At 47.7% G+C, this 10960-nt stretch overlaps 2 protein-coding genes across 8 annotated transcripts in view; both read right to left on the reverse strand.

Moving 5' to 3' along the window:
* LOC113033937 (disabled homolog 2-interacting protein-like) overlaps nt 1-3609 on the reverse strand; it is a 48332-nt gene extending 44723 nt beyond the window's left edge. Inside the window, exon 1 of one of the 2 annotated variants that reach the window (XM_026188144.1) lies at nt 3457-3609. The gene's annotated coding sequence lies outside the window, so the exon portion shown is untranslated. The remainder of the gene's footprint in view (nt 1-3456) is intronic. The other variant, XM_026188145.1, reaches the window with a different exon arrangement.
* Nucleotides 3610-3869: 260 nt separating this feature from the next.
* Nucleotides 3870-10539, reverse strand: phf19 (PHD finger protein 19). 6 transcript variants are annotated; one of them, XM_026188771.1, is made up of 14 exons: nt 10231-10536; nt 9627-9807; nt 9459-9540; nt 9261-9365; nt 6950-7044; nt 6541-6689; nt 6368-6463; nt 6100-6289; nt 5953-6020; nt 5716-5856; nt 5577-5634; nt 5416-5501; nt 5229-5309; nt 3870-5158 (listed from the first exon to the last, which is right to left on the reverse strand). In XM_026188771.1, exons 1-14 carry the CDS (start codon nt 10281-10283, stop codon nt 4813-4815), a joined length of 1731 nt encoding a protein of 576 aa, XP_026044556.1. In that variant the 5' UTR covers nt 10284-10536; the 3' UTR covers nt 3870-4812. The 6 variants fall into 6 exon arrangements, with proteins under 6 accessions (XP_026044556.1, XP_026044555.1, XP_026044554.1 ...); XM_026188770.1 differs by having other exon boundaries at nt 5229-5306; nt 5577-5637; nt 10231-10535; XM_026188769.1 differs by having other exon boundaries at nt 5577-5637; nt 10231-10534.
* Nucleotides 10540-10960: the final 421 nt, after the last annotated feature.

The following is a 10960-nucleotide window of genomic DNA, read 5'->3' on the forward strand; positions in this document are numbered from 1 at the left end:
TTGTTTTTGTCCCCTCCCTTCCACTTTCCCTCAAACCACCTATTTGTTCCTTCAATGACAGATAGTTAAGAGAGAGAGTGATATCAAAACAGCTACGAAACGTCTGCATATATGTGCCCAAGTGTTGTATTGAAGCAAGTGATGAATAACTGTTTTCCAGTATGTTGTTTTGCAATGTTGTTGTTTTTTTTGTTGCATTGTTGATTTGTTTTTCACCCAAGCAGCTAATAAAGCTGATGAAATACAATGTTGCCTCCTAAGATTCTATAATAGAATGAAACAATAATGCCAGCTATAAATAAAGACAATAATTGAATGAATTATGAAACTCATTTTTTTCTATTAGATCTGAAAATGTTGTGTAACACTACAACCTGAAACGACAAATAGATGCGTTGGCCTGTGCAGGAGATAAAGAAAAACATGTAACAGCAGCTGTGAGATGGAATCGTCAAGCTGGGCTTGTTGCAGGATCTGAAGTTACTAAACATGTTGTGAGTGTACGCACTCACGCTTAGGACCATATAATAATAAATATGTGCGTGATGAAAGTTGTGCAGCACGCTAACGTCCTTACTCCACTCTGTGTGCTCGTGTGGGTCTGACCCTCCTTTGATTTGTTCCTCGTACTTTTTTTGCCTCTTCGTCACGTCTGTCTTCGTACGGAGCTGCCGTGTTCACCGTGGTTTCGTACATCACTGTTTTTGGGGCAAATAAAATGCAAGTAGGGATTAAAACTGCAGAATTAAGATTAGAGGAGCTGGAAATGCTAGCGCTCGATGCAGTGTTTTGATTTTGTTGCCACTCGTACCTACAACGCAACGCGCGAAAGTCACGTGGTCTGTCGATCTCTATTGCGAAGCTAGCCGCTCACAATGGCGAAGAGAAAAGTTAATTCTGAAAGCAGAGCCTTTCAGCACCAGTGGCAGGCTGAATATATGTTTACAGACATGCTGGTAAACACGTGTGTCTTATTAGTGGAGCGAATGTGGCTGTAATGAAGCAATTTAATTTAAGACGGCACGACGAGACGAAACGTCAGGCTAAGCAGAAAAACCTAAACGCAGAAACTACAGAAAGTAGACGAGCTAAAGAAGAATCTGACATTTCAGCAGACGTTTGTCACCAGAGCAAAACCACAAAGTGAAGCTGTTGTGAAAGCAAGTTTTATTGTGGCAGAGGAGCCAAATCAGCCCGGCTATTTACCGAGGGAGAGTTTCTAAAGAGCTGCATGATGAAGCTATGCGTCGCCTTGTGTCCAGACAAAACACAGATTTTGGCAAATGTGAGCCTGAATAGAAACGTATGTCAAAGTGTAAACGACATGAAACTGTCCTGGGACAAACTTGTTGGATGCAGCGCCGGTGTTGTGCGGTGAAAAAAAACTGACTAGTCAGTAGGATGCGATTAAAGATGCAGGAGGAGAACTGTACCGGTGAGTTAACAGCATCACTGCATCACACACCAGGAAAGGCTGTGTGGTAAAGTCCTTAAAATGGAGCATGTAATGATCACCGTAACGGAGACCGTGAATTTGATCCGAACTAAAGGTTTAAATCACCGTCAATTTCAGTCTTTTATGATGCAGTGATCCCTGTTGCCAAGTAATGTTGAGCCAAGTCAGTGCAACAGTGTTCCCAAATGCGCACTTTGCTGATAAACTGAGTGCACAGAGTTTGTGGCGCTTTGGTGACTTTGAAGCACAAAAAGAGAATTTCGAGCTGCTTCACAACCCAACGTGGAAACTGCACCCGTGCAGATTCAGATGCAGCTGCAGTGTAATGATGCACTCAGGCAAAGTACGACACTGACTGGCCCGCACAGTTTATTAGCTCCACTCCTGCAGCAACGCCCAGCTCCGTCTACATGCGGCTCCAACCTTGTGTTTGCTTTCATTTACTTTTTCTGGGCTTTTGGCAGCATGTTCTTGTTTCTAACTTGCATAATTTTGACAGGATATATTTTTATGGAGAGCAAAATGTTTAAAGAATAAACTTTAACTTTAAAGTTTATTTATTCTGGAATAATATTCCTGTCTGTATTCATATTTATGTTTACAAAACATTGTTTTAGTGTGTTCAATAAATGTTTATCTTGACCTAAAGTGTGCCTTGAGGTTTGGCCCCCAGTGCAATTGAGTTTGGCAGCCCTGCAGCAGATATTTTAATGGCCTGCATTTGCTTTTCTAGTCCCTAAGGACCCCAAAGCGCTTCACACTATATCCATTCATTCACACACTGGTGATGGCAGCTACATTGTAGCCACAGCTGCCCTGGGGCGCACTGACAGAGGCGAGGCTGCCGGACACTGGCGCCACCGGGCCCTCTGACCACCACCAGTAGGCAAACACGGGGTTAGTATCTTGCCCAAGGTTATTTGGCATGCAGCCAGGAGACAGCCTGGGATCGAACCACCAACCTTCTGATTAGTGGCTGACCTGCTCTACCACCTGCGCTACAGCCACCCCATGGTCAGTCCAACCTCCAGGGGCATAATATCATCCTTGTACAATCTAGTCTCCCACTTACAATCTTCTTCAGTAGCTGCCATCGAATCTAAATGGGAACAAGACATAACTTTCATATCACAGATGACCTGTGGGACTCTGTCCTCGGCCAAGTTCACACTATATCGATGTGTGCTCGACACACTCATTTAAGATCATCGGGTGCATTGATCCAGGGTCAGGCTGGAGCGTATACACCCAGCCTGTAGGGGGTGCTCCTGGTACATTACTTCATATGTACTGGTCCTTCATTGGCCAACGTTTGGAACTGTTTCCCAAACGATGTCTGAAGTCCTCAAATTAAACCAGAGCCACTCTGTGCTACGTTTGATGCGCCCAGGACCTGAAGCTGCCCAACTCCAGAGTCAGAGTGTTAAACTTTTCATTACTGCTGACCAGGCGAGCTACCTGACCCCCCTCCTGCATGTGCAATGAGTAAAAGATACAACGTCCTGCTTTGTTTAGTTCAGTTCAATTCTGAAGTACTTTGTTATACGTAGCACTGAAACCTTTGTCTAATGAAAGGTCAGGATGAAATGGAAAATGCAGTTAGAAGGAACATTTACACGATCCTCCACATTTATTATGTTGATGTTTTCATGAATGGTCAGATGGTCCGCTGCTGTGAATTATGGGACGGAATTTTCTTCTCCCCGTTCATAAAGGATGCTCTGCTAAGGGAAGCATTGAAGTTCCTTTGCGTAGTGTTTGGAGAACTGGAACAGCTCTGGTTATGGCCACCATGCAGATACATCGCTCAGTGAGGAACCTTCCTGAGCAAAAAGGGTCGTTTGGAACGCACCTCGATCTCCCTTAGACTGTGCTGCTTTCAATCAGGTCCCTGATTTAAGGGAAAACATGAGCTGGACCTCATGTCTGACCTCAGGCAGGCGTAAAGAAACACAGAGCAGGTACACAAACACAAAGTATGGACAGGTGAAGAAGCTTACAGGTAGATGCAGGTGGTCTCCTCTGCTGTGAATCTGTCACATCGCCATGTTACCCGTCTGCCTGAATACCTGTGTGAGTGCTGGGACCCTCAGGACAACGACACAGATGCACCTGAACACTCATGCAGGTTTCTCTGCCTTTTAACACCTTAACTGGATTATCAGATTACCTGCACTAGTGTCTCTCACACACACACACACACACACACACACACACACACACACCTGTATACCTGCCTTTGTGAGGACTCTCAGTAACATGAAAGCTCCCCAGGACCCTGTAAATCTGGACCCATAAAGTTAGACCTAGAGCCAGGTGTAGACTGACTGTGACACTCACAGGTTTCCACAAACCCAGGTTTCCACGCATCTCTGCTTCTCAGACACACACAGAAACACAGAAAAGGTCAAAGGTCAGAAAACATTTGTTTTTAATCCAGAGAAAGCTGGCAGCTGATTGGTCAGCTGGAGAGGAAAACAGCAAACAAACAGTCAGATGATCAAAACAAGCATTTAACAGGCCAATAGGAGCAGAGCATATCTTAAAGTGACAGAGTGCCAGTTTAACGTCTCAGAGACTGTTAGCACTATTAGCATCCCTCATTCACAAATATGGGCTGCGTTAGCTTCAAGCTAGGAGAAACACTGATCGGTGGCTCAGATTGATCACCAGCAGGCGCACTTTGGTGTTTGCATAGACGACGAATGGGATGCTCCGCAGGTGAGATCATGTGATAGAGTGAGAACACTGCACAGGTGAGGAAGGGGCAGGTAAACACGTGACTAAGTGCTTCTGATCAGGTACACAACATGAAAACTTCAGGGGAGGGAGGGGGCAAGAGAGGCAGGGTGCTGTCTGACAGCCAGGGGGCGCTGCATGAGGAACTCTGAGTGTTTTACAAATCAGAGCAAAAGAAGAACTCCACCAGTGTGACATCATTACAACCAGGAAAACAACTAATCAGTGTGTGAGGCTGCAAACATGGTGGAGGTGGGAGGAGTCAGGCGGGAGCTCTGTGTGTCTCTTTGGCTGCATTTAAACACTTTTTAAACTAAAAACTATTTTTTCCAGGATCGAGTTCAGCTTTGATTCCTGATTCCTCAAAACTCACCAGCCAGCTGGGGATATACAGCCCACATGTTTAACAGGGACACGGGGAGCCCGGTGGTTTAACGGGGACACGGAGAGCCCGGTGGTTTAACAGGGATCCAAATGTTTAACAGGGACACGGGGAGACCAGGTGGTTGCGGGGCCACAGTGTCAGTTCAGGTTTCAACCAATAAGCAGCTCACCAGCAGCAAGTGTAGAGGAAAAGGAATCAAAGCTTCTAACACCACCTGGACCTTAATAACGTCCTAATAAGGGGTCGTCCCCTCCCACTCCAGCAAGTACTGGACCGTCCCCTGAGGGGTGATGCGGCGAGCCAACACCTGGTAGCGCTCGCCATTGGTTAGCCTACCCGCTACTCCAAAGTAAGAGGAGATGGAGGAGTGGAGGTGGGAGTTGTCAGATGGCAGCGGTGAGTGGTCTGACAAGAAGTGGGAGGAGTCTGTGGTCAGGTGGGTGTGGTTTGTAGCTTCCTGGGCCCCAATGATGCCAGAAGGCTCTTCCCCTCCAAGCTCCTCCCCTGCCTCACTGCGATTGGCCCACTGGCTGTAACTGTTCCGGGGTAACTTCCTCTTTCTGCTGCCCATCCTTCTCCTGAAGACAGAGGTCAAAGGTCAGATATCAAAAGCCTAGGGTTGGTGAGTCAGGTGTTCACTCAGCTCACCTGAAGTGGTAGGAGGAGGCGGAGCCAGAGGTGGAGGCATCGGTGGAGTCCTGGTCGATGCTGACGGCTCTGCTGGAGCTGCTGAGGAAGGACAGCAACGTCACAGGTGCGCCACCGTATGACGTGAACGGGAAAGCACAGGTAAGCAAAGCATCAATCAGAGCGCCGAGTCCAGCGCTAATCTCACCTCTTCAGGCTCTGCAGCTCATCCAGCGTGAAGTCAAAAATGTTGGCCATGTGGTGGTTGGCGGTCCAGCTGCAGGTCAGCTCGTTCTACGGGCAGAAGGTCACAGTCAGCGTGATGCATTAACAGCTTTAGAAACCACAGAAGAAGAAAATGAGCCTCACATTAGGAATGGCATCCTCGAGAAGCCACTTGGACTTCCTCTTTCTCCTCTCAGCTGAGCTGCTGAAGAAACAGAAATAAACACCACGGTTACGCTTCGTCCAATCACAGGCAGCGACGGCTGGCAGCAAGAGATCATACCTGCTCGCCGTCTTCTTCCTTGCCCCGCCCCCATCATTCTGAGCACGCTCAGGAAAGAGCTTGGAGGGGGGGTTAGGAGGGACCCTGGTCCTCAGACGAAAGATGCACTTCCTCTTTTTGATTTCCTTCCCGCACAGAAACCTGAACACACACACACACACACACGTTAAGAACACACATCCTGTGTTCATGTTACACACGTGTACTCGTGACGGCCTCGCTCTGATTGGTCCTTACTTGCTCTTGTACTTGTTGAGTGCGTCGAGCAGGTGCTGCCCCCTCTCTGCTGGGGGGGTGTTGGACAGCTGAACAAACACACAGAGGGTTAAATGAACACAGGCACACCACGTGATCTCAGCGTACCTGGCTCAGGTGTGCTATTACCTTCCCAAGCTGCAGGTGGTCCCAGTGGGTAGAGACGAAGGTGAGGATCTCGTCCAGTTCGAAATACTTCTTCTTGCTGCAGATGGACAGGTTGTAGAGCACCAGGTGGACCAGGTCCACCCACCTGAGGGACAGGCGCCGCACGCACTCTGAGCCCTTATTACACACCACGCACACAAACAAGTAGAACCTGCGGGAGGACAGGAAGTCAGAGCCATACCGGGGAAAGGTAGCAGGGGGAGGGGCGGAGCAGGGGGTGGAGCCTCACCTGTCTCCAAACATCATTGCTTCCTGCAGGCACTGAGTGCACGCCTCATGGAACCACTGTTGACACCTGAAGCACTGCAGCATCTTCAGGTACCACCTGCACACAAAGGTAATGCACACAGGTGAATCAAGTAATGGCCAACCACACCTGCAGCTGTCATCAGGCCAACTTACTCTCCAGGGCCGCCGCAGTAACAGTAACACTGCTGCTGATTGGTCCGGTGCTGCGAGTCCCAGTCCAGGGCCTCCAGCTCGTACGGAAGCACCTGTTTCATCACACTCAGGGCTTTGGCTATCACACCTTTCCTCAGAGCCCCGCCCTTCTGTGGGACACACAGGTGCAGAGACACGAGTCAGAGGCAGGCGAAACACACACACACAAATGAGAGAGAGACACACACACACACACACACACACACACACACACACACACACACAAACGGGTAAGAGAGAGAGAGAGACACACACACACACACACACACACACACACAAATGAGAGAGAGAGACACACACACACACACACACACACACACACACACACACACACACACACACACACACACACAGGTGAGAAGCATCGTACCCGGACCGCCAGAGCAAAGACGCAGCGTCTGCAGAACCACGGAGTCAGGGTGCCGCTGCCCTCTACTGGAGGAATGTGACACTGCTGGTGGAAACCTGACAGACAGGTGATGGTCAGAGCCCAGGATTCACCATGGCAACAGATAAACAAAGAGCACTCAGTCATCGTGACCTTTGACCTTAAATCTGATCATCAGAAAGCATTTCTGCCTTTACTGCAAACAGCGTTTGCGCTAATGTTTCTACTATCAGCTTCACTCTGAGCTTCTGTTAAAGGTCAGAGGTCATTCACATTAGAAGTATCAGCAGTTATGGAGGAGCTCCGCCTCCTGAGAAAACACTGATGTCACTGCAAGCCCGTCCAATAAATCCCACCCCGAAACACCATGCAGTAGGGCTGGGCGATATATCGAGTTTTTTAATATATCGATATATTTTTTTATACACAATATGTTACTACGTTACGTTACAATTATACTTGTGGAACCGCAAGTTTGCCTCTCTTTCGTCCACTTTTGTCTCTACGCAACGTTACTCTGCCTCGCCTCTCCTTCACTGAACACAACTCCCCCATCACCTGCAGGCTGCTCGTTAAAAAGAAAACATTTGGAGATTACTATTTTAGTGCTGTCAGCGTTAATCTCGTTAAAATGACATTAACGGCATTAATTAGCATTATTATTTAATAAATGTTGATAATTTCTTTCTTTTTTTTCTGAGTAATTTTTTCACGTACATCTGCGCTGTATGTTAATAAAAGTGCCTGTGTGAGACCTGGGACACTGTGTGACTAAGAACTCGCTTTTTCTTCTTACTTTATACCTTTAAATCCTGCTATTATTCCTGCGTCTTTTGTGATCGTACAAAGTTTCAAACGACGCGTCGACTATTAAATCAGTCGTCGACGATTTTGATAGTCGACGTAATCGTGACTAGTCGACAAATCGTGGCAGCCCTAGTAAACACAACCAGAATTCAAACATAAGGCACACGGGGTTATAAGGGGCTCTGTCGATTTTCAGAAAAATCAAAGGGTTGATTGTAAGTACGCCGTATTTTCCAAGAAACAGGGTAATAACGACGGCCCGCTAGCATGCGCCACCAAAAATAGTGCTTTGTTGTGTATCTGACGGACGAAAGCTAAACCAGTTCCACACCACTGAAGCTGCAGCATTTCTACAAACCAATCCGATTGTTCAGTCTGACGTCACTAGCCGTGTCTGGGCCTAAACTCTGCTGCAGGTCCATATATCAAACGATCACTGTGGCATTACTGAGAGTTGAAAAACTGTCTAAAGTCTTTCATCTTTAATAAAATGATCAGCGTTCTGCTCTACCAGGTGTAACAATTGAGTTTAACATCCAGGCATCCATGAAAACGGAATTTATGACATTTAACAGAGTTAGAAGTTAGCAGGGAGTTAGCTCGCTAGCTTCTATCTAAATACAATATAGCATGTCCTGACTGCGGGGTTTTGGAAACAAATTCAAACGTACAGCTCTGTTATCACTTCCAGCATAAATGAAGACAGAAACTAAACAGCAGTGACGTTTGTAGGGTTACTGAAGTTGGGCTAGCTGGTATATAATGATGTGCTACGTGACCGCTAGCGACACAGCTATGTTAGCATAATATAAACAAGCTAACTTTTTTTCCACTCGATAAAAGTTAACGTGAGTGTTCTCGGTGGTCAGGAACAAATGTAATCGCATGGCAGGATGCTGTAAAAGGACCAAACTTCAGCCAGGAGAACAACTGAGATAATCCATCCACAATACGAGGTTAGTCATTCATATACTGCTGCATGGGCTGGGCTGTAGTTACATCCTAAGGTTTTAAAAACTGAGCTTAAATAAATGATTAGCGGTAATAAAAGCCGAGGGAGGTCAACAGGGATCACTGACTGTTTTAGGAGCTTTTTGAGATCAAATAGAAGAAAATACATAACATTAAACATGTTAACAACACAAAAGCCATATTAAACGCAGACTACTTTAGACCCGGAAGTAGGATTCGTTGCGTGATCACTGAACAACCGGATTCTCGTTCATCCGTTTCATTCAACGATCCGCTTTCGCTCTTCTCATTCTCCGTCTCCACCATGCGTTTTCTGCCATGTGCGTATAAAAACAAAGGCACTGCGCATGCGCGTTTTACCCATATTCTATTGCCATATTTCATTTTCTTGCCGTTGCCCAACATTATACCGGTATTACCGTGAACGGTATGATATGGCCCAGCCCTACAGGCAAGTGTTCCTAATGGACTGCTCCTGTGTGTGTGTGTGTGTGTGTGTGTGTGTCAGACTCACCGATCCCACACTTCCCACAGATCAGGATCTGGTTTGATTGGGTGTTGGAGTTTGGGTCCACCTCCTGGCACATGGAGCAGCGAGGCTCCTCCCCCGGTACTCCAGCTGCATTAGGATTGGACAAAAGAAGCAGATCACAGACATGAAGCACCTGTCTTGCCCTCTCTAGCTTTCTCTCACTCCACCCGTCTGTCTCACCGTGCTGGATGTCCTTCCAGAGGACCCAGAACTTGGAGTTGTCCTCAAAAGTGACGAAGCAGCTCTGCCTAGGGGGACTCACCTATCCACCAATCAGAACACAGAAACTCAGCCAATCACGATGAGCATGATGACGCTGCAGTGGGTGTCAGGTGAGCACAGGCTTACCCGTTGGATCTTTCCCAGGTAGTACAGTCCATCTGACCAACGACAGAGCACGAACTGACCCACGCTCAGACTGGACTCCACCCCGTCAGGTTCGGGGACACGCCCCCCTTCACACCCTCCGCCCCCTGGAGACACCTGATGCTCCAGACCGCAGAAGTCTTCGATCAGGTCCTCATACATCCTGCAGAGAGACAGACAGACGGTCTGTGATTCATTCCTGAACTGCGCGGTGGATTGGAGGAGGGCTGACATGCGCAGTGCGTCCTCCCATCACATACCGTTAACAGAGCTCTAACCATCCAGTAACTACCCACCACACCCTAACGGGTTAACTAACGGAAAAGAGCTGATGAAGCGCGATAACCGATCGCAATAACGAGTAAACCGGGCCATGAAATCCTGAACGATAACCCGGTAACAGCCCGTAATAATTCACGTTAAGAGGGCCAGCTCACAAAAAAAAACACTTGCACACAGTGATGAACTGACACGGGATAAATTCAAGGGTTCCAACAGCTCTGTGTCCCGGGCTGAACTTAACGGGCCACACTAAATCCCAGGGCTAAATCAGAGCGGGTCAGCGCAGAGAGGGAAGCCGTGATACCTGCATTGATCCGGGCTGTGCCTCCTTTCTGCCGGTCCTCCCGCTGCTGGCATCCCAGGACAGAAGGTCGTTGAGTCGATGCTTCTTCAGGGTGTCTGTCTGTCTGTCTCTGTCCGTCCCCCTCACGTCTGCCTGTCTGCCTCCCTTACGTCTGTCTGTCTGCTACTACTGCTCTCCGCGGCGCTAAACTTCAAACTTACTCCGGCGCCATTTTTCACTTTTCCCGCGAATCACAGCACGGCTTTTTTCCTTATCGTTCCGTCATCACGCCGCAGCGCCTACCCTAACTGTGATTGGCTGTTGCATTGAAGCCTGCGGGACCCTGCGCTGTGATTGGCTGTGAGAGGAAAAAAATAGTTTTACCGCGAGATTTGGTTTCTGAGCGAGATTTCTTGTGTAGCTGTTCTCCCTACACGCTGCTGATCTACACCCAGCACCTCTCTGCGAGCTGAACTCCACCTGTGACCGCCTTCCTCCACTCTCACACACCACTCTCACACTCCTCTCTCCCGCAAGTACACAGTACAAGGGCGTAGATTTGGTTTTGGCATCGGTGGGGACGGACGAGTCAACCACCGAGCCCTGCCCCGTTTTTTTTTTTTTCCTTTTTGTCTTTGCTTCTTGATAAAAGGAGAAATATACTTGCCTACATATGCTATTCTACATGCTTTTAAACCATTTAAAATTACAATTCATAGTTTTATATGTTAAATTACTATTAAACAAATGA

Source organism: Astatotilapia calliptera, chromosome 12 (assembly GCF_900246225.1).
Source record: "Astatotilapia calliptera chromosome 12, fAstCal1.2, whole genome shotgun sequence".
NCBI classification, from domain to species: Eukaryota; Metazoa; Chordata; class Actinopteri; order Cichliformes; family Cichlidae; genus Astatotilapia; species Astatotilapia calliptera.

Excerpts from the sequence above, each read along its gene's own strand:
- phf19 (XM_026188765.1), bottom strand. The coding sequence starts at position 10,283 with ATGCCAGCAGCGGGAGGACCGGCAGAAAGGAGGCACAGCCCGGATCAA. Across the intron at positions 9,808-10,230 it reads CACAGCCCGGATCAATGCAG|GATGTATGAGGACCTGATCG; the intron begins GTATCACGGCTT and ends GTCTCTCTGCAG. Across the intron at positions 7,045-9,260 it reads CTGTGGGAAGTGTGGGATCG|GTTTCCACCAGCAGTGTCAC; the intron begins GTGAGTCTGACA and ends CCTGTCTGTCAG.